This window comes from Triticum aestivum, chromosome 6D (genome assembly GCF_018294505.1).
Source record: "Triticum aestivum cultivar Chinese Spring chromosome 6D, IWGSC CS RefSeq v2.1, whole genome shotgun sequence".
Taxonomy (NCBI): domain Eukaryota; kingdom Viridiplantae; phylum Streptophyta; class Magnoliopsida; order Poales; family Poaceae; genus Triticum; species Triticum aestivum.
The window spans coordinates 486,664,674-486,687,533 of NC_057811.1; the positions used below are offsets into that span (position 1 = coordinate 486,664,674).

Below are 22,860 nucleotides of genomic sequence, written 5' to 3' on the forward strand. Positions count from 1 at the left end.
GATTTGCTAGTCGTGCAAAAATTGTGCATTAAAGTGTCATGTGTGGAGCAGTTTCGTTTTGCAAAAGATATTGTTTGAACTAACCAACAAATGGCAACTGCTCAACTGATAAATTTAACCATCGATTAAGAATTTCATTGTCGAGATTGATAGTTATCAGTCCGTGACTAAGCAATAACTATAGTATGAAAACTTAAATCGCATCCTTATTATGCTTTGTAAGGCAACATCCAGGACATACTCTAGGGCGGCATGCATTTAAATCATATCCTTAGTTAGCAAAAGTGGGGACCACTTCTGCCGTCCCATTTTTGTTGTTCTTGGCCCATGTCAAACATGCGTATGATCACTACGTGTTGGTGCAGGCGACATCACTGCATACGCACTAGCTACTTGATTAAGCAAGTTATAATATGTTCCAGCCCCACGCATATATAGGGAAAGGTAGCCATCATGGCAGAGATCCTCAAAAGGGCATTTTGTGTTGCTACAGTGTGCTCGTATGATCCAAGCAAAATCGCCATTCATGAATATTGCTACGTCTTCCCAAAAAGTTTCACACTTATGATTTCGATTTATCGAATGTTTTGCAAAAGAAATTATAATCAGCTTTAAAGGAAATGAAGAGAAAATCCTACATGCCTCCCCGGATGACGTGTGCACGTAGGAATATGTGCACCAACTATGTGTTAACTGTGTTGCAAGATGCCCCATGAAACAAACAAGGGTATGATCGATCGAGGCAAACCCAAGCATATGTGCCTCTTCTATTTGTTTCTCTGAAAGTGCAGCGGATAACATAGTTTAGTCAAGAGAAGATATTCTTCTTTCATTTTCGAATGATGCCCTACTCACTAAACAATTTTAGATAGGTAGACATGTATTATTCTCCACATGGGAAACTTGACCAGTAAAGTATATGAGATCGATGCTTTGCATCTTCCTTTCCCAACAAGTCGTATTTGATTTGATTGATTAACCATGTAATGCCAGCACTCCAAGTAAGCAACAAACCTTAATTAATATGTGAAGCACTATCAAGATAACCAAGGAATATTTCAGTTGTTTATGTGTGTCTTATTCGATCCACTTTATTTATGTAGACTTGTTTCATTTTTGGTTGCTTGTTGCTTCATAGATTTTCCGACCCTCGTAGCCAATTCCTTTTCCCTATAACCTTAGTAGTTCAATAGTTAATTAAACCCATTTATTCATCCAATCGTTAGTTAACCAACCAAGTAATAATTTTTTGATGCATTTAATATATCAAACTACCAATTTATTTCATCCAATCATCAACTAATTAAATCCATTAATTAACCCATTAAACATAGTACAAAAGATATTATTTCCAATAACAAGCAAATGCCAGCTGCCCAACTGATAAATTTAACCATCGATTAGGATTGTCGTTGTCAAGATGGGTAGTATAGTCTATGACTAAGCGATTACTACTGTAGTATAGAAAATTTAAATAAAATCATTATTATGCTTTGTACAAGCAACATCGATGACATAGTTTAGTGTGGCATGCATTTTTTTTCTTAATTCTCATCACGTACGATAGTGCTAGCAGTTGGATATTGCTAAATTGATGAATTATGAGAAAGAAGCTTTGATCGTTTTGAACTTTTTCCATCTCACAACCAATGTTTGGAATGAAATATTAATCAAATTAATATTGTATCCAGCACACAGTTTTGAAATTTTATGTTTTCAATCACACTCTAGCCTAACAAGATTATGAAGTGTTCTAGAGAAATTTACATACACATCCTTTGTGGTCCACTAAATCTGAATATTCATAATGTAGTAAACAATCAAAGATCACAAACTTCTCAAATTAATTTCTACATGATTTCAATGGGTAAATATAAATAGTAAAAAAAATAACTATTGGTAGTACATGTACTGAACCATTTCAAGCTAGATGGTTGGAAGATTGTTATCACTATGGAATCTAGGATTTGAAGCATATACTCCTACAAACAAAATATCTTCACCCGATGTATGTTGTTGTCATCGAGATAACTTCCTTTTTCTTAGGTTGAACCCCCGGCCTCTGCATCATTGTGTTACACACGGCCATTGTTATTAATTATTAATCAGAGTACACAACAACGGCACTTATAGCGGAACCATTACAAGAAAACAGGGCCGGCTCTGGCCCTAGGCGAACATGGGCGACGCCCAAGGGCCCATGTTTGGGGGGGGGGGGCATCACCACATATGTGTATGTATACCTCCTGCTTTTATACGGGCTGAAAAAAGGTTTGTGCTAAAGGGCCCAGCGGAAAAGGCCCCTGATCGGGAGAGGAAAAGGTACAGTATCGATCGACCAGGCACGCGGACGTCTCGCCTCCTGGTTCGCTTGTCTGTTCGACTTCGACGCCTCGCCTCGGCCGCCTGCCTGCGTCGCTGCGCGGTTGCGCCTCCGGCCCTGACCCTCGAGATCCTGCAGTGGAGATCGCCCAGGCCGTGAATCCGTCTCCCTAATCGCCCATTCACCCTGCTCTGCTTTGCTCAAGGAGACAAGGAGTCAAGGTAATCTGAAGTTTTGAACACTGCGTACATACATATTTGACTAGTGCCCTAGTCCTCTTAGATCAGCTGATCTGATTATTCTTTAAAATCTTAGGTGTTACAATGCCACCAAGACAAAAGTCCGGTGCCGAGAAAAGAAAAGAAAAAAAACGAGAGAATCAACTCATTGAAAAACAAAGAGGTTCTTTAAATATGTTCTTTCCAGTGGTAACTAGTGTTGATAATCAAAGGCAAGAATCTGAACCGGGACAAGATGATGATCATAATTCAAATGATGATCCTGAAGTCAACGAACATTCCTTGGATGACAGTAAGTAACTAACTAGCGTCGATTTTTGTAGAAGTGAGTAAGTAAGTGACAACATATTGTTGTATTTAAATGCAGATATTGATGCTGATGTTAATGAGGACAACACGGGAAAGGAAAATTCGCAGCCTTCACCTGATGCTCGGAATGGTGATGAACAAGATGATTCTCTTTTATCTATATATGATCCTAGGACATGGGATAATCTTGATAATCGGAAAAGGGACATTTTAATTGAAAAGGGGCCGGTGAGAGAATTGGGCTTGGAGTTCCCTGCCCGCCCTGATGATGTCGAAGGTAGACGTTTTTCATATGCTTACTATTCCAGAAAATTAGCTAATAAAGAGGTTATGGACAGAAAGTGGTTGGTTTACTCTAAAGAGTTGGACAAAGTTTTTTGTTTTGCCTGCAAGTTGTTCAAATCAAACCAGAGCAGGTCTTTGCTAGCGTCTGATGGATTAAGGGACTGGAAGCGTCTCAGTGGAAGACTCCAAGAACATGAGAGCAGTGTTGAGCATTTAACAAACATGAACACATGGAATGATCTAAGGTTGAGGTTAAGCAAAAATCAAACAAGTGATGAGGACATGCAGCGGGAGATTGCAAAGGAAAAGGAGCGGTGGAGACAAGTTTTGCTAAGAATAATTTCTGCAGTGAAGTTTCTTGCAAAACGTAATTTGGCATTTCGAGGAACAAAGGGGAAGTTGTATGAAGATAATAATGGTAATTTTTTGGGCACGGTTGAAATGATTGCTGAATTCGATCATGTGATGCAAGAACATATTAGGCGCATTCAAAGTAATGAAATACATCATCATTATCTTGGCCACACTATTCAGAATGAGTTGATTTCTCTCCTTGCTGATGCCGTGAAAAAGGTTATCTTACGCACCATCAAGGATGCCAAGTATTTCTCTGTTATATTGGACTGTACCCCGGATGTGAGCCATGAAGAGCAAATGACGCTAATTGTGCGTTGTGTCAATATGTCAAGTAACATTCCGAGAGTGGAGGAGTTTTTCCTAGAGTTCTTAAAGGTTGGTGACACATCAGGATTGGGTCTTTTTAATGTACTGATGGATACATTGGATTCTTTTGATTTGAATGTCGCCGATGTGAGAGGGCAAGGTTATGACAATGGCTCCAACATGAAGGGAAAAAATCAAGGTGTTCAGACTCGATTGCTCAAAGTTAACCCCAAAGCATTATACATGCCATGTGCATGTCATAGTTTGAATCTCACTCTTTGCGACATGGCGAAATCTTGCGAACAAGCTATTTCATTTTTTGGCATTATACAACGTATATACGTATTGTTTGCACGTTCTACTAAAAGGTGGAAGATTTTGCTTGATAATGTTCCAAATCTGACTCTCAAACCTTTATCTAATACTCGTTGGGAGAGTAGAATAAAGAGTGTGCAACCTATAAGGTACCAAACTCAGCAAGTAAGATCAGCTTTGAAGGAACTAGAGAAGTCTTCTACTGATGATCCAGCTGCAGTAAGTGATGCTCAATCTTTGTTCAGTGCACTTGGGAAATTTGAGACTTTGGTTGGTATGGTTATTTGGCATGATATTTTATTTTCTGTCAATATGGTGAGCAAAAAGTTACAGGAAAAAATTGTGTGCATCGATGCTACTCTCAAACACATTGAAGGGGTCATTTCATATTTTGAGAAGTATAGAGATGAAGGCTTCTATTCTAGTATTGAGAGTGCCAAACTCATTGCAGCGAATATGGACATAGAGCCAAAATTTCGTACAAAACGTCAAAGTAAAAGGAAGAGGCATTTTGATGAAATCAATGATGTAGATGAAGATCCACAACTGTCAGCTATTGAATCCTTCAGAGTTACTTACTTTCTTGTCATTGTTGACACTGCAATTGCTTCATTGAATAGTCGATTTGAGTAGCTGAAGGCATTTGAAAAGGTGTTTGGTTTCTTATTCAACTCAAATAAGTTGAAGTCATTGGACGATAGTAATCTACGAAAATCTTGCACTATTTTTGCACAAACTTTTACTCATGAAAAGTCACATGATGTTGACCTTGATGATTTTTTCTCTGAGTTAAAAGTGTTGAAGGTAACTTTGCCAGATGATTTGATGTCAGCACCTGAGATTCTTCAATTTGTTACAGCTGTCGGTTGCTATCCAAATGTGTCAGTTGCTTATCGGATCCTCTTGACTATACCGGTGACTGTAGCCTCAGCTGAAAGAAGTTTCTCTAAGCTGAAACTACTGAAAAATTGTTTGAGGTCAACTATGTTACAAGAGAGATTGAATGGCTTCGCTACATGTTGTATTGAGAAGGATATCTTGGACAGAATTGATCTTGATACTCTCATCAATGATTTTGCATCTCGAAATGCTCGAAGAAGTTTTTTTGTGAAAAACTGATGTATTATTGTCGATGAACTCAAGTACTTGGTTCTTATTTGAGGTAATCAAACTAGCAGCGAAAAGTATTTGTTATATTTTGCTACTCTTTTATTCCTTCTGCCATGATATGACATAACTTAAGCGCTTATCAGTTACTTATAGACGTCTCTAAATAAGAATGTGTGGTTAGATGTAAACTTTAATATTTTGCGCCTATATATCTATAGATGTGTACATATATTATCAGTGTAGGGGCCTATTTTTAACTTCGCCCTAGGGCCCCGCAAAATATAGAGCCGGCCATGCAAGAAAATTGAATAAAACACCTACGACTAAGTCAACTTCTTTCGCATCAACGTCTTCAAGGAGGGGCACACGCCCTCACGCCATCGTTGCCACGTCCGACATAGATAGATGAATAAATCACAAAATTGTCCAATTCCAATTTCCAATGGAGTGGGTGGTGATGTTTGTCGACGCCTACGCGGCTAGACACCCTGAAATCCTTTTTTGTGGCCGGAATTACCTAAAAAGCAATATGTATTGACTTAATCTTGCTGGATATATACTTATTTAATCTCTACATGATGAAATAAGACTTTTCTACTATGTGCAAGCCAAATTAATCTCATCCTTGGACAGTTGCCAAAATATCTGGAAGCCTTTTGCATGAAGAAAAGACACATGTGTGCATGCATAAGATATTTATCCATCGATGATAGCCTTAATCGCTGGACCATGTCCTAATCATGTACTAGCATTAGTGGCATTGTTAACCTGATCGTAAACCCTATCTAAGCCTTAATCTAATCCCTCTGTTGGCCAATGATATGATGCCGACCCTTGCTTGGGATATGAATTAATGTGTTGGCTCTTGCACTACGTCCACTAGCATGTGGGCCCCATTGTTCTGATCTTTTCGTTGAAAGAGGTGTTTTGACTCATGATGGGTTGAGCCAAGTTGACCCACTGAATGCCAATAAGATGCATCGAACGGGATAAACAAAGTCAAGATATGTGTAACACTAGAAGCAAGCCAGTAGTCAAACAACAACGTGCACGTACCTAGTACCTAGTCAAGGTGTGTGTATCTTCACAGAATGGAAAATTCATCGGTGAGTAGTATCATAGATGGTCCCGTGTTAGTTTTCATGCCGCAATATGATTTACCATTGTAGCTAGGCTGCAAAAAAAAACTGGCATGCCAACGCTATTTTCTCAAATTTATTTCATTTATCTTGCCAACATTGATTAAACAGGGACAACCAAAGTATTTGCTAGCCAAAGTTTCGATGGGTTGGTTTATACTCAAAATAAAATACTGATTAACCTTGCAAGAATATAGACGGGCTTGGGCCTACATACCTTGTCTCCGGCCACCATGTTTTCTCCGAAGGGTGAAGGCGGGGCGTCTCCCAAGATAAACAAATAAAATATTAGTTCATGTAGATCTAGGCAGGAGCTAGTTAGCAAATACTATTACAGCAAATCTGGGTTCATCTGAATCAGTGGCCGTAGAGTTCACCGCCAGTTAATTGATAACAGTAAAGTCCCTCCCGCAAAAAAAAACAAAAAAAAAAACAGTAAAGCCCCAATCCCATCATCTACTAGCTAATTAGGTTCTGGTCCTGAGGAAACTATCCAGCTAGCTGCTGATGATTGTAATTCTATGAGTTGAGTAATACAAGTTATTCACCCGCAAAAAAAAAGATTACTCCAGTTCGCATGAAAACTGCAAAAATTCAGGGCAACCATTGATCGATCGAAGACACTGCACGGATGACGTATGATCAATCGGTCGATAACAACCTTTCATACCATGTACAGGTTGATTGCTTGTTGACACTAGTCCTGGCCATCTCCGGCCCGGCCATGTCGGCCCACCCAGGCCCGGTCCTAAAATCCAGGGCCTAGGCCCGATGGGCTTGCCCGTGGGCCAGGCTTGGGCCTGAGTTTTGAGCCCACCAGCAGGGCCTAGACGGGCTTGGGCTTGGCATATTGGCATTTTAAGGAAGAGGCCCAGCCCGCGGCCCTAAGCACTAAGGGCTTTTCAGGGCTTTTTACCAGATGGGCCGGGCTTGGGCTTGAAAAGTAGGCCCGATGGGAGGGCCTGGGCCTCAGTTTTCTGCCGTGGGCTTTTTTAGGCCCGGCCCAAGCCCGGCCCATGGCCAGGTATAGTTGACACATACTTAAGTACCATCAGCAAAAGTGCTCTATGTACGTACTCCTGCCGTTTAATTTCCATCGGTGTAGGTTACACTACCGCATGTGCACTTGCTACCTATCATCTTTTTCGATCTAGTTAGGGAAAGTTATCAGCCAGATCGATATTCTTTTCCGGCACTATCATGTTACTACTCCATCCAATTCCACAACAAGTGAATCTTTAAAAAAATGCTGTAGTTTTGACATGTCGTTTCTACCGCGGTATATGCATATGAAATTCTTGAAAATGGCAAGGTTTTAAAATTTTGACCGGGGATATCTCAATAGTGCCACTTATTTATAGACGGAAGGAAGAACATTATAGCAATCTCCACTACTATAGAAGGGCGAGTTTAATGGATCCAAATAATCTCCACCATCGAGAGCCCTTGATCTAACGTTCAATATCGCTCTACTGATGTATGATGTGCTCAAAACATTTAGCGCCTAGTGCTTCACAATTACTGGACCATTACTGCCGTAATTACTACCTAGCAGCATTTGGATTAATTTCTTGACACGTATGTACCATTAGCAAAAGTGTTCCCTCCACTTTAGAGGTGTTCATTGGTGGCAATATCAGTATGCCAGTGTAGTTGTCTAGGTTGGTGCAAGTGACAGCACTATATGCGCACTAGCTACCAGATTAAGCAAGATATCATCCTTTTTCGGTTTTCCCTTCTAGGAAAAGGTAGCTAGCGAGATATTGTAGCATGTGCCCTTTCCACCAAATAGCCAAACATGGAGGTGATCCTGAAAAGGGATGTGCATGCCTTATATTTTTTTTTTACTAAAATGTACTTACTCCTTGGTCCCTCAAAGTTCAATTCTTCGTTTTATCGTTGACATGATCCTCCAAACATAACTTTGGTCAACAAATCGTGTTGCTATAATATACTAACATGTTCTTTTTGTGGAAACTGTACATGATATTCACGAATGTAGTACTTTCTTTTCCAAAAAGTTTCACATGTACGATTTAAATCAATTGTTATGCAAAAGTACTCATGATCAATTTGTTTAAAAAGTGAAGAGAAAAAAGGTTGTGTGCTTACGTGGATGGTGTGCACACCTTGGAATATGTGCTCCATCTACGTGTTGTGTCTGCTGCAAGATGCCCCATGAAACGGACAAGGGTACAATCGATCGAGGCAAACCTGCGCATATGTGCCTCTTCCATTTCTTTCTCCGAAAGTGCAGTGGATAGCGTCTTTTCAATATGAAATACAAAAAATACACTCTCCTCTCGTTTCTAAACACTTTCCTATATAGTTATAGGTCTGAATTATTCTCGAGACGGGGCAACTGGCCCATAAAAGTATATGAGATCGAGGCTTTTGCACTTCCCTTCCCAACAAATCACATTGATTGATCCCGGTGGCGCCGCCACCCTAATTAAACAACAGATCAAAATCTTTTTTTTAGAATCAGCAGATCAAAATCTTAATTAGGATGCCAAGCAGATAACAAGGTATCAAATGAATATTTTAATATGACACCTTTTTTGGATCAAAAGACCTCCAGTTCCATTTCCTTGAAATGAGGAGTTTCTCAACTATACAAGGATTAATGATTGCATGGCCAGAAACAGCACGGACAAAAACTGGGTTAATCCCTCACAAATTAGTGACCACATACAAAGATTGATCATTATACGGGCCAGAGTTATGCATTTGCCAAACCATCTGATCAGGCCACAGATAAGTTATCAAAACCTTAATAAAACAATAATTATACATTCTAATCATGAATATCTTAGACATGCTAGAAGCCAAGCAAAACTAAATCATGGGCGTTCTAATAGGTGAGTTGAGTTCATTGGGTTTTTCACCTATGCCAATGATCGCAAAAAGGGTGTAATTAATAATGTTATTTCAACGCTTTGTCTCGTCGTTGCACCGTACTTTCACGACTTAATTTGAGGGCATGTTTCGATTGACATCCATAGTGTGCCACGCTTCTCTACTTAGATTGTCATAATCACATACCTCGCTTGTTATAGACTGAATTGCTATCCAATTTTGCCACAAATGTGATTACCAATTTGATCATCACAGAAACTGTGGCATGCTACCCTTATTATGACACAAAAGTGTAACAAAACGTGGAGGGCGACCAAATATGCCCTTAATAATTGAAAGGACAGGTAGAGATGGCTTGGAAGCATGATCTCAATGACAATCGACCATCGATCCACAGAACACGCGCGCGGGCTGGGTCAGCACGCAGCATTAGTGGCAGTGCATCACGTGTGCCGCGCGATCGAATAGTGCGCGCCCTGATGATAGGATGTACAGCCCTCTCCCACTGAAACTGTCGACGGTGACGCTGGCAAAATATATATCCGGCCGGGCGTCCGGGCTGGCACCATGAACCGACGGACGCGTGGATCGCACGTGTACCTATGGCCGTACGCCGGCCGGGCAAGCCGCGCATTTTCCCGGTTGCATTTTCTGGATCATGCATGCTTACCAGTGTGTGGGCTGCTGCAGACGACACCACTGCATGCGCGCTAGCTGAGCTACCATGGATATCACATTTTTTTTTCCTGGAAAAAGCAATCCAAATATTATGCTTTCCGCTACTATCACGCAGCGTAACCAAACATGGCAATGATCTTCAAATGGTTGTGTACGTGCATTTTTTTTTTTGCTACTAAATACACTCCTTGGTTTCCAAAGCTTACTCCGTTGTTGTTTCGATCGTTGATAGTATGATCTTCAAAGCGCAACTTTTTTAAAACAAATTTTGCTGTTACAGTATAGGTATATACATTTCTAAGACGCGGACAAAATCACACGCCATGAAAGGTACTTTTCCAAGAAGTTTCACACGAAAGATTTAAGTCAACTGATTTGCAAAAGATATTTACAATTGAAGCTTCAAAAAGAACTGAATACTGAACAGATAGAGACCACTTATGTAAAGTACTAGTGGATGGCGCACGCCTGGAATATGTGCACCAGCTACGTGTTAAGTGTGCTGGAGGATGCCCCATGAGACAGACAAGGGTATGATCGATCAAGACAAACCTAAGCATATGTGTGCTTCTTTCATTTCTTTCTTCAAAAGTGCAGCGAATAGCGTCTTCTCGGTATGAAAAGCAAAAAAGATATTCTCCTTTTGTTTGTAAATATTGCCCTACTGCCATACACAACTTTAGATAGGTAGACATGTATTATTCTTCGAAAATGGGACAACTTGACCCGTAAAATGTATGAGATCGATGCCTCTTGCATCTCCCTTTCCTAACTAATCGTATTTTATTTGATTGATTGACAGGCGATGATGCCGCCGCTCCAAGAAAGCAACAACAATTCAAAATATTAATTAAGATTCCAAGTACATTGCAAGATAACAAAGGAATATTTGAGTTATCTGTGCTCCAAGCACTTTGTTTTATGTATACTTGTTTCCAGTTTGTTGCTCACATGCGTCACGTATATTCCTTTCTCCTACTCAATTCCTCTAGCCTTAACATACAATTAAAAAAATTAATTAATCCCTTTATCCTACTCAATTCCTTTGGCCATAAGATACGGTTAAATAATTAATTAATTTGTGTCTCCTAGTCAATTCCTCTAGCCTTTAGATACAGTTAAATAACTAATTAAATCATTAAGTTTCTAGCCATTTCATGATTGTATATATGTATGTTTGCACTAATTAGTTGTTCAACAAGAGGTGGATGGACAACCGAGGAAGTTAGTTTAACTGTTCATATAGTAACATCGTCGTAGCGGCGGGTTGCTATAGTTCGTAACTAACTAAGCAATTACTTTAGTAGTATCGGAAAATTAAAATCGTCTCATTATTCTGCTACTAAAGTAACATACATATACGTACAATTCCGTGGTATGTATTTTTTTTCTTAGTTATCATCATGTATGGTTGTGCTAGCAAGTTGACAAATTTACACAAATTTTGGGCGTCCGAGAGGAATATTCATAAGACGGTAAGTAGACAAACTTCAAATTAATATATACATGACTTTTAATGCACTGATTGAATTAAATATTAAAAGATACACCTATAACCAATGGTAATAAAACTAGTGAACCAACATGTCAATCTAGATGGCTGGAATTGTTTCCACGATGGAATCTATTGGGGGTCCGAAGCATATACTAACACTAGCAAAAATATCTTCACCCAGTGTCCGTTGTTGTCCATACTCTACAATATTTTATAAGTCTAAGAAGAGTCGCTAAGATGCGAGTACGATTTTAAATTTCGCGTCGTCATTGTTTTACCCCTTAATGACTATGCACAACTAATTTAGTGCAGAGTAGTTAAGAAGAACATACGGACCAACACGAGTCATCAAGAGACACATGAAGAACCGGTCCAATTGTCTAAATTCCTTCAAGATGGGTAGTTATGCATGAGCGATGATGACTGATACATAAGCGCCATAAAATGCTTGCTCCTGATCTTTTTTATTCTTCTTCTACATAACTCTCGTAAGCAATATGCAAATCATTAATATTGCTTGTTGATGAATCATAAGCTTTCTTAATCGGGTTGGCGCGGTGTGCCATGATTTTGGTACTATGTGCAATCCAAATTAATTTCCTACTTCGACAAGGGAGAGAAGATACTTATGTGTGCATGCATGAGACCATATCCTAATCATGTGGTATTAATGGCGTTGTTAACTTCATCCTAAACCCTAACCTTAATTTAACCAGCCAATCCCTCTGTTGGCCAAATATATGATGTTGACCTTTGTTTGGAATACCAATTATCTTGTTATCTCTTGTGCTACGTCCACTGGCATGTGGGCCCCATGATTCTAATCTTTTCGTTGAAAGAGGAGTTTTGACTCTTGATGGGGTGTGGCAAGTTGATGACCCAATAGGATGCATCGAACGAGATAAAAAAAGTGAGATATGCATAGTATATTAGAAACGGGCTAGTTGTCAAACAACAAGATGTGCGTACCTAGTCATAGATGCGTGTATCTCCGCACAAAGGAAAATTGTTTGGGGTGGGGGTGGGGGGTATTATCACAGATTGTCTCGTATTAGTTTTTAGGCCGCGATATGATTTACTCTTGTAGCTAGGTTGCCAAATTTTTGGCAATGCCAATGCTCTTTTTTCAATTTTAGTCCATTTTTCTTACGAACATTGGTTAATCATGGGCAGCCATTAACCAAAAAATTGCTAGCCAAAGTTTTAAAGCTTTATAGTAAAAACTTTATAAGCAGGGCTCTCTCTATGTTGAAAACAACAACTTGTAAGGTTCGAGGGAGTATAAGAAAACACCAACACCTACCCATGATTCCAAAAGGTGCAAAAGAGAAATCTTGTATGGTGTGAGCGCTTCGGCATATGTTCACCAGCTACGTGTCATGTATGCTGCAAAATGCCCACGAAAAGGACAAAGTATGACCAATCGAAGCAGATCCAAAGAGTATTATCTCTTCCATTCTTTTTCTCCGAAAGTGCAACAGATAGTGACTTTTCTGTATAAAAAATAAAATAAAATCTTCTTCTTTCCTAAGTCCTGCCATACTTAACTTTAGATAGATATATATTTTTTGTGTGGAGCAACTTGACCCGTAAAGTATATGAGATCGATGCCTTTTGATTACTCACATTTGATTAATCCAGGTGTTGCCACCACTCCAATATAAGCAACAAATCAGGACGTTAATTAACTCGGCAATCGAAGTGCAGAATTGATGCGATGTAATTACAGATTGATGAATGTTTAACTCTGAAAAGAGATCGACGAACATAATTTATTTTGGTTGATTAGTTCCTTTTTTTTGCAAGGATGGTTGATTAGTTCCTTACACTTGTTTCGGTTTTGTTACCTGTGTACGTTTGCATATGTATTCATTTTCTCCTGCTCAATCCTTTGGTAAATTAGATGTATTTTAAGTAACCATGAACTACCACAAGTTGGTCTAATCTGTTAGGTAGCTAACCAGCAACGAATGCAAATTTCTTGTTGGTAGCTAACCAGGCTCACCGTTTGGTGTTTACCATCCAAGTGCCATCTGTGGTTCCTAGCTAATGTTAATTGTACGCCATTGTGCACAGTGCACACATCTGCAAAAACAAAAAATTGTTTGGCCTAATTTAAATCTTGGTTGGTAGCGCACAAGTGGCAGGATGGCCGACGGAGAAATTAGCAGCCATTGATTGGAATATCGCGGTCGCCATGCACCAGTAACCAGATAACTACTTATTCTAATTTAATATTTCCTCCGCCCCATAATATAAGATTGCAAAACGATATTATATTATGAGACAGAGGGGGTAAAAATTAAAGTGTATCATTGCACGGCTCTGTGGTTGCTAAATTCAATTTTTAGAAGAAAAAAACTCACCGGTACTATTTAAACTAATGAATTAGGCATAAAGCTTTATCTGTTTCAGGTTTTTCGGTTGATCTGTCATTTCGTAAAAAGCGTATACGTACGTACTCCTGCCAGCAAATTATCTTTGGAGATGATGTCTACTGATGTCTACCATGTATGTATTCAAAGGTAACAAAAGTGGTCCTTGAGATGCCGGCAATATAATATCTTACAGTTCATGTCATCTGCTTTGTTTTTCATTACCAAAGCACATATACATAATTTAACCGCCTATCAACAACACAGTAACCAACGCAAGAGGTCTATTGAGACATACGAACAACCGAGCCAACTAATTAAGCTCCATTCCAAACTCCAATGAGATAACGGTGGCGGTGGTGATAACGACGATGACCATGGCGATTAATATAATCAACAGACGGTAATTTACATGCCATGAAATATGAGCCACGTCCTTTTCTTCTCCTCTGTTGCTCTTTGTTACCTAATATAGCAAGCTTTGCTTCCTTAATCTTGCCTGTTTGTTAACGATAGTATCTCTTGATTAAGTCTGAGTTTGCGGCGTACCACGATTGGTTTTTCCGCGACTCGTGGCAAAACATTTCTTCTTTGATATTGCACAAAAACTCTACATGGCTCCGCGTTAAGACAAGGAGAATACAATTAAGATTACCGTCGAGGAACATAAAAATGAATATTGCTACATGCATGCATGAGATTTATGTCCATCCATCAATCGGAATGGTGTCGATAATTTACTGTTAATGATGCAAGTATTAGTACCAATAGTTTTTGCGAATATTAGTGTCAATAGTTAACTTGGTCCTAAACCCGATCTAACGGGTTAATGAAGCCAGTGTTGGGCAGTGATATGATGTCGACACATGCGTCCATTCCAACCACTTGCATGTGGGCAGTGGCGAGGGAAGGAGCTGTGGACATCTTTTTCTGTTGAAGGGGATGGTTTGACTCATGATGAGTGGATGCAAGTTGACCTGCTGAGTGCCAATAGGATATACAGTGTGCCTCGAACGGGGTACTGCACGCAACAAATTTAAGTTTATAATACTCCTCATAACTTTCCGTTATAGTGTTATATGGTACTTGGTCCCATCCGTGACAGTTAGTTGTACTGTTTGTCAAAGAAATTTTATGGCCATCCTTGTAGAAGGCATAACTTTTCTCCAAAAAATCCAGCACGAGCACTGACTAATTGTTTCGAAAGTAGAAACGTGTAGTATAAACAGTTAAAGTATGTAAGGAAAACATGTTGTCGCGAAGAACATTGTAGGTAGAAACCGTGCGGAATGTAAACTGCTCACACCAGCGTTCAGATCGCGATGCATCGTTGCTCTTTACTGCTGAATGATATCTCTTCACGAACTATATATAGCCCAAACACGGGCTTCCTCCGTCCCTGATTTAATTGACGCCATCGTAATTTTGACCGTAGATTTCACTAGTAAAATAGTACAAGTCATGTTCACAAAAAAAAATCATTATATGGCTGGATTTATGTCCAGCAGAAGTTTTGAATGATACAATTTGGCATGACATATAGCATTTTGTTGTTAATTAAATTTATAATTAAAATTTGACATGGATGCAAGAGGACTAAATAATAAACCAGGACGACGCAAGTAGACTTGTACTAGTCCTCCCTCGGATCCTAGTTTAGTGGGTTGGGCGGTGTGTGGAGGGTAAAAAAATAATAGCCCTCGTCCCTGCTGTGCTGCTGGCCCGACTGATGGATCCTGGCAGGAGGTAGCTGACAGATCCTGGCAGGATCATCGACCAAAGGCAAAGCCAAAGCCAAAGTAAATCTACCACAGTGCACTAGTACTAATATTGAATAAGCAAGTCCCAGTCACTAGTTAATCATGCAGGCGGGCTAGTTAATTAAGCCGGGCGGGCGGGCCTAAAAGATCCAGCCAGCAACAGCGGCGGGCGGGCAGGAGCGCAGCGAGGAAGGACTAGTACTAGTACTAGTACAACAGCAGTAGGAGTAGTACTTTAGGCCTTTAGGGAAGGAGCCACATTTCACACTCACGTCGTCATTCCCTTCCGCCCGCGGCCTCCCTCCGACTCCACTCGATCGATCAGCCGCCCCCTCCCCTCCTCCTCCCCACGCTCACGCGTCGTCGTCGTCGTCGTCGTCCGCGCTCGGAATCCCCACCCCATCCCCGGTTGGTGCCCCGAATCGCTCGCGCGCGGCCGCCGCCCCTGTCCTGCAACCAACGCGGCAACCGCCCGCTGATCCCCGCTACGCTACGGTACGGTACGACAACCCCCTCTCCCCGCTTGCTCACGCCTCGATCCGCTTTTGCCTCCTACGCGCCCAACGGAACGGGGCCTCGTCGTGGCGGCTGGATTCGTCCAATCCCCTCCCCGCCCGGCCGGTCGCGTCTCGCGGGGGTCCGTCTCCGTCGGTTTCTGTTCCATCATCCGCGACCACGGCGGGCAAGCAAAGGTAGCCAATCGTGTGTTGATTTGGTGCGGATATCGATTGATCCCCTGTGCTGGACTGGACTGGACTGGATTGGATTGGCGGCGGGCGTCTACTCTGATGAACCCCCTCCCCGTCACTTGCCTCTGTTTTATTTACTATTTATTTAGACTAGTTTTTAACCACTTATTTGCTTCTGTCCCCCCTGGGGTGGGATTTGTTCGTTCGTGGATGACCACTGGTAATACGCTTTTTTTACCGGATAATCATGTTTTCGCACGGACGGATATCAAACAAACAAGTATCGGTTGGTCCAGTCCGGTGATACAAGATCGGCGGTGGGCCTATGGTCCTCCACCAGTTCGCTCCATGTCTATTCCGTCCATGGGGGTTTGTTTCTGAACAAGCACTGATAATCCACTTTACTGTACTATGCATGATCCAATGATGGATTGCTGGGTGGGTGGGTGGCCCTACGCCTACGGTCATCAATCACTTCGCCTTGTTTCTAGTCTAGCTATTTGTTTATGGACATACATAAGCACTAGTAGTAGTATAGTAGTAATACACTTTGATGTTTTGGGACTCTTTCTGGTACGGATATAATATGATCCAATGATAGATAGATAGATAGATAGATAGATAGATTGGTGGGTGGTGGACCTCTGATCCTCAATTCAGTTGAAATAAGCTCTGTTTTATCTCTAGCTATTTGGTTTCGTCTTCTGCCCGTGCTCTGAATTTGATTCATTCTCTCGCTCCAGCGTCAGTCCGGCTTCTTAGCTTGGATCTAAAACCGTGCCAATTGAGCCGGCTTCCACACGCAGCAGGGGCTGATTGCCACCACTCCGTGTGAAGATAATATAAGGGCCTCTGCCCACTTTGACTAGCATATTCAGGTGGAGGGACTCCTCCCCCGTGATTTCTCAAAAAAAAGAAAAAAAAGGCCTCTCCTCTCCATGGTTTTGTGCCACATCTTTCACTCATGTTTTTATGCTGGATTGTGCTCTGGGGGCTGGGGCCCTATGTCTTGGTTCGACGAATTGGATATGTTTCAGTTCGGAATTCAGGGGACAGTGTGTGTGCGATTCAGAATTCAGACATGCGTGCTGTCATGTTGTACAGCTTTGGCTGTGGGTTTCGGTGCCTGCTTTGCATCATCCATGTACCCTGAAGTTTCACCCTATGACTATCTCTACTCTCGTGAGAATAACTTCTGAAAATCTTAAACAGTTCGCTTCACTGGACAGATGTTAAGTTACTGATGTATCTTGTCTAACTTCTGTGCAGATTGTGGTCTGAATATATCTCCTCCGTTTCTGTGGGCGAGTCCTGCTCTGGGTATGCATGACACCTCCAGTGGCCCTCCGGAACGAGCTACAGGGGGTCTCCAGTTCCGCAAGGGCTGATCTGTTCCGGGGCGCCAGTTGCAACATCGAGAGTGAGGTGCTGGCAACTTTGGCAAATGGCCAGGACCCACATGCTTCAGGAACAAACACCGGTTTCAGAGTCAGACACATTAGGCTCCCCAGCGGGGACACCTACTCCGGTACATTGTTGGGAAGCACGCCAGAAGGTTCAGGGCGGTATACCTGGTCAGATGGTACTATTTATGATGGCGAGTGGAGGACGGGGATGAGGCATGGGCAAGGAAAGACGCTGTGGCCTTCCGGAGCCAGCTATGAGGGCGAGTATGCCGGTGGGTACATATATGGTGAAGGCACGTACACTGGACAGGATAACATCGTCTACAAGGGACGGTGGAAGCTGAACCGTAAGCATGGTCTCGGATGCCAGACGTATCCTAATGGGGACATGTTCCAAGGTTCTTGGATTCAGGGAGAAATACAAGGTCACGGGAAATACACATGGGAAAATGGAAACACGTACACCGGCAATATGAAAAATGGCAAGATGTCCGGAAAGGGAACATTTACTTGGAAAAATGGTGATTCGTACGAAGGCAACTGGTTAGATGGCATGATGCATGGGTATGGTATCTATACATGGAGTGATTGCGGGTACTATGTCGGAACCTGGACCAGGGGATTGAAGGACGGGAAAGGTACATTATATCCTAGTGGTTGCAGAGTGCCTGCTGGTGATGAGCTTTATATAAAAAATCTAAGGAACAGAGGTGTGCTGCCTGACCCTAGAAGGCAGAATCATGGTTCACGCATACTTCACTCTTCCTCAGTTGACATGGGAAATATGAAGGTTGGCATAAATCGGGACTCTGCCTCGTCTAGAAGGAACTCAAGTGATTCAAGAAATGTGTCCTTGGAAAGAAGGTGGAGTCTTGAGGTAGCTATTGAGAAATTCATTGGAAATGAGAATAGTGAAACCTCTGAAAACATTGACGATTCTGAGTTGCCTATACTTGAAAGGGAATACATGCAAGGTGTTCTAATCAGCGAGGTAGTACTTGACAGGAGTTTTTCGGGCTCATCCAAGAAGGCAAAGCGCCGGCAGAAGAAGACGGTGAGAGAGACTAAAAAACCCGGAGAGGCAATAATTAAGGGTCATAGAAGCTATGATCTAATGCTAAGCTTGCAGCTTGGAATCAGGTAATGCCTCCAGTGCTGCTCCTCTCATTGAATGTATGATTTGAAGCGTTGATAAATAGCTCGCTTTTCATGTACTGCCTGGTAAATGAGTCTAGTCATCTACCTTGTAATTGCATTTATAGTGCGATTCTAGCAAAAGTTTGACAACAAATTATTAGTGCAAGACTTCGCTGTGCTAGCTGGTGGTCCTTACCAGATCTCTAGTCCAGCAGCTTTGCAACCAGCAGCTTTTATTGCCTCTTAGGAACTGATGGAACATATGCATTTTAAATTGATAACAGAGCATGATGTTGAAACATCTGGCATTCACAAGTATATGTTCTGTAATGTTCATTCTGCTATTGTGTTTAGGTACACAGTTGGAAAGATAACACCCATTCAAAAACGTGAAGTTCGTGCTTCAGATTTTGGTCCAAGAGCAAGTTTCTGGATGAACTTCCCAAAGGAAGGATCACGACTTACTCCTTCGCATCCTGCAGAGGATTTTAAATGGAAGGACTATTGTCCCATGGTTTTCAGGTTCGTCATACTGATTGACCTTTCATGCCTGTATGTATATCTGAGTGAGGAGCGCTTATTCATGCAGTCATTTAAATTTTTGTTTACTTACCTAACATAATTTTTTAATTTGGACATCTAAATTCCCTTGCGAAGTATATCTTCTCATTATTTTCTAATTCATATACTTTTCTGCTGCATTCCTCAACTATAAAAGTCTCATTTCATTTATGTAGAAACTTGAGGGAGATGTTCAAGATTGATGCTGCAGATTATATGATCTCCATATGTGGGAATTCTGCACTTAGGGAGCTATCTTCTCCTGGAAAGAGTGGAAGTGTATTCTTCCTATCGCAAGATGATCGGTTCATGATTAAGACTCTCCGAAAATCTGAAGTCCAGGTACCTTTTTCTATCTGGACTTCTCATAATTTTGGTAGGAATTATGTATTTAGCTTGTTCAGTGCTTTACTGATTTATATATCATGTAGTAGTAGTGTAATTTGAATGTTTCATGACTCTGATTCTGCAGGTTCTTTTACGAATGCTTCCAAACTATTATAATCATGTCCATACTTACGAGAACACACTCATAACTAAGTTTTTTGGCCTGCACAGGGTAAAACCTTCTAGTGGTCAAAAGGTAATATCATCAACTTATGCACACATCTCTTTTGAGATTTTCCTTGTTCACGTTCCTATTTATGGAGTAACAAACCTTGTTTATTGTTTGCAAATTTGCAGTTCCGTTTTGTTGTAATGGGAAATATGTTCTGCACAGAATTGAGAATTCACCGCAGATTTGATTTGAAAGGTTCATCCTTAGGCCGTTCTACTGACAAAATTGAAATCGACGAGAACACAACTCTGAAGGATTTGGATCTGAACTACTCCTTTTATCTGGAACCTTCCTGGCGAGAGGCTCTACTTAAGTGAGCGCGGTTACTCTGAAAATCGTCTTTTCTTACTAAGATATGGTTTTGTGGCATAACTGCATTGTATTTGGTGATGTGTTTCCCGTTGCGTTGTTGTTCAGCTAGTATATAATAAATATAGATGTTGAAATTAAGTGTATTGTTACTTGCTGAAATATGTCATCACCTTGTTAGCAAAGATAGAGATGATAGATATAAAAAATATTATGAAGAGATTTCTCTTAAAATATGCAGTTAACGTCCAGTACAGTGTGTGTTGTAGTCATTTTTCAGATTTCTGTGCAGAATTTGCCTAAAAGTATTTTTGCACCAATTGACCAAGAAATGTGCAATGTTTCTGCTCTCATTTTGTATCATAGCATTATTGTGTTTGCTTTTCTCCCTGAGAGCACTTATGCAGTATGATCAAGTTTCACCTCATTATAGTGTTTCATGCGTTGTCGTTCTTCTTCTTTTCAGGCAGATAAAGACCGACAGCGAATTTCTGAAGTCACAACGGATAATGGATTACAGTCTACTGCTTGGTGTCCATTACAGAGCTCCTCAGCATCTACGAACACGTGCTTCATATCGTCGAACCATGACAGCAGAGAGATTGACAGTTCTTTCAGAGGAAGGTAAAACACACCTTTACCTGCCGGTTAATGGGTTCTATCAACATGTTACTACTTCTATGGGATATATGTTATTTTTTTAAGTTCCAGTGATCTTCTTTGCGGGTATAATAACATTGCAGCTATTCATAGTACTAACCCATTTGCTTTAGAGTAGATCCGCCAGTGGGTGTCATAGTGTCACTACCCGATCATAGCATGTTTTGTGCCCATTCGTCGTGTCACTGGGTTTTTCAGCAGGCCGTCACTGGTGTTCTGGATGAGAGTGCTTTCATTGAGCTGTGCATGTGGTTCATGATCCTAACCGCCCATAAAAATAACCCAACAGACCCGTGCGCGAACTTTGTACCCGTTGTCCGTGGATAGATCTCGTTGAGTCAGGTTGCTGTCAGTTGTGTCTTCCAAGGGATACATGCTGAGACGCACAAATTAATCTGATACTTGCTCCTTCATGTGATATGCCATGTTCTTTTTCTTTTTTCTGTTGTATATTTACTGCCTGCAGTTCTATGCTCAATTCTTGTTAATGATATGACCGGGAGAACATATTTTCATCGTCCACAATGATCTTTCTTGTACAGATGCCCAGGAGGATGATGCTTTTAACTACCCAGAAGGATTGGTTCTGGTTCAAAGAGCAAACGACGAGAACAGTGTGGTCGTTGGGCCTCACATAAGGGGAAGCCGATTGCGGTCCTCGGCTGCTGGATTTGGGGAAGTAGATCTCCTGCTTCCTGGCACAGCTAGGTGAGGGTCATTTCTATCACTACTCCTGTAACAGATATGGCTCTGAACCAACACACACAGAGTGGGAGCTTTTGGTGACTGGGCACCTCCCTTTTTTTGGCAGGGTTCAGATCCAGCTGGGGGTGAACATGCCGGCGAGGGCGGAGCAGATCCCCAAGGAGGATGACAGCAAGTCGTTCTACGAGGTGTATGACGTGGTGCTCTACCTGGGCATCATCGACATCCTGCAGGAGTACAACATCACCAAGAAGATCGAGCACGCCGTCAAGTCGATGCAGTACGACTCGGTCTCCATCTCCGCGGTCGACCCCGAGTTCTACTCGGAGCGCTTCCTCAAGTTCATCCAGACCGTCTTCCCCGAGAACTCGTAGCGCCTCGGCCAACCATTATCAACCGTCACTCCAGTGAACGCTCCAGCCCCTGCCATGGCATGCCTGATCTTCCGCCACTGGCGGGCCTGTGTACAGAATGAGGAATGAGGGCATCCGCAGAGAGTCTTCTGGGGAGCTGGATTTTTTTCAAGCATAAGCACAAACCATGTCTTTATTCTGGGAATAAAGGTGGCATGGCTGGGGTTATGGAGCATGGAGAATCCACCGACGTCCTGCTGTGGAAGAGAAGATGAGCATCCGACTTTCTGCGCGAATATATGTGTCCGTCGAGATCAGGAGCGATGTGGTGGGCATCTGGAAGAATAGATCCTTGGTCTACTTTTGTTGTTCGTTTCTTTGAAAGCAGCTTTGCTACTAGTGTTCACTAGGGACACACCTGTATAAAGAACCACTACCCAAAGATGAAAACTGAATTTCCAACACGATTGCTGCCACCGGAAATGCTCTACCGTTCTTGCAAGAGGCAGGGTTTGGACTCCAGACTGCCTCCCTACATGCTTCCTTGCCACGACGGCAGGAAGAACTTGAGCTGTTCTGTAAGCACCCAAAACTAAATAACATGGCAAGATATGAAAGCAGATTTGTAGCACCCGGGTGCTCCACACCCTTATACGAACATTAAATTTAAAAAAATACCAAGAAATTAAAAAAAAATCTGAGATTTTGGGATAGAGAACCTGGGGTCCCGATCTACTTCCGTGTGACATTTCGTTAAAAAAATACCAGGAAACGTATTCGTGGCAAAAATAACAAAAAAATTCAATGTATAGAACAAAACTGTTTGGATGGATTTTTGTTCGGACAATATTTCCTTCGCCACGGATACGTTTCCTGGTAATTTTTCACAAAATTTCACACAGGAGCAGATTGAGAACCCACGTTTCATATC

General features: G+C 41.5%; 1 protein-coding gene across 2 annotated transcripts; it reads left to right on the plus strand.

The window, feature by feature from the left end:
- The first annotated feature begins 15,777 nt into the window (after positions 1-15,777).
- LOC123146265 (phosphatidylinositol 4-phosphate 5-kinase 9) lies at positions 15,778-22,393 on the plus strand. 2 transcript variants are annotated; one of them, XM_044565884.1, is made up of 9 exons: positions 15,778-16,050; positions 17,509-18,785; positions 19,137-19,304; positions 19,520-19,685; positions 19,816-19,926; positions 20,028-20,215; positions 20,678-20,835; positions 21,414-21,579; positions 21,683-22,393. In XM_044565884.1, the coding sequence occupies exons 2-9, from the start codon at positions 17,566-17,568 to the stop codon at positions 21,948-21,950; spliced, it is 2,445 nt and encodes an 814-aa protein (XP_044421819.1). In that variant the 5' UTR covers positions 15,778-16,050; positions 17,509-17,565; the 3' UTR covers positions 21,951-22,393. The 2 variants fall into 2 exon arrangements, with proteins under 2 accessions (XP_044421819.1, XP_044421820.1); XM_044565885.1 differs by having other exon boundaries at positions 15,778-16,045.
- Positions 22,394-22,860: the final 467 nt, after the last annotated feature.

What these genes read in the sequence shown, in the direction of transcription:
- LOC123146265 (XM_044565884.1), top strand. Translation starts at nt 17,566, where the DNA reads ATGACACCTCCAGTGGCCCTCCGGAACGAGCTACAGGGGGTCTCCAGT. An exon ending in AGCTTGCAGCTTGGAATCAG is followed by an intron (nt 18,786 to 19,136) that starts GTAATGCCTCCA and finishes TATTGTGTTTAG; the next exon opens with GTACACAGTTGGAAAGATAA. An exon ending in TATTGTCCCATGGTTTTCAG is followed by an intron (nt 19,305 to 19,519) that starts GTTCGTCATACT and finishes TCATTTATGTAG; the next exon opens with AAACTTGAGGGAGATGTTCA.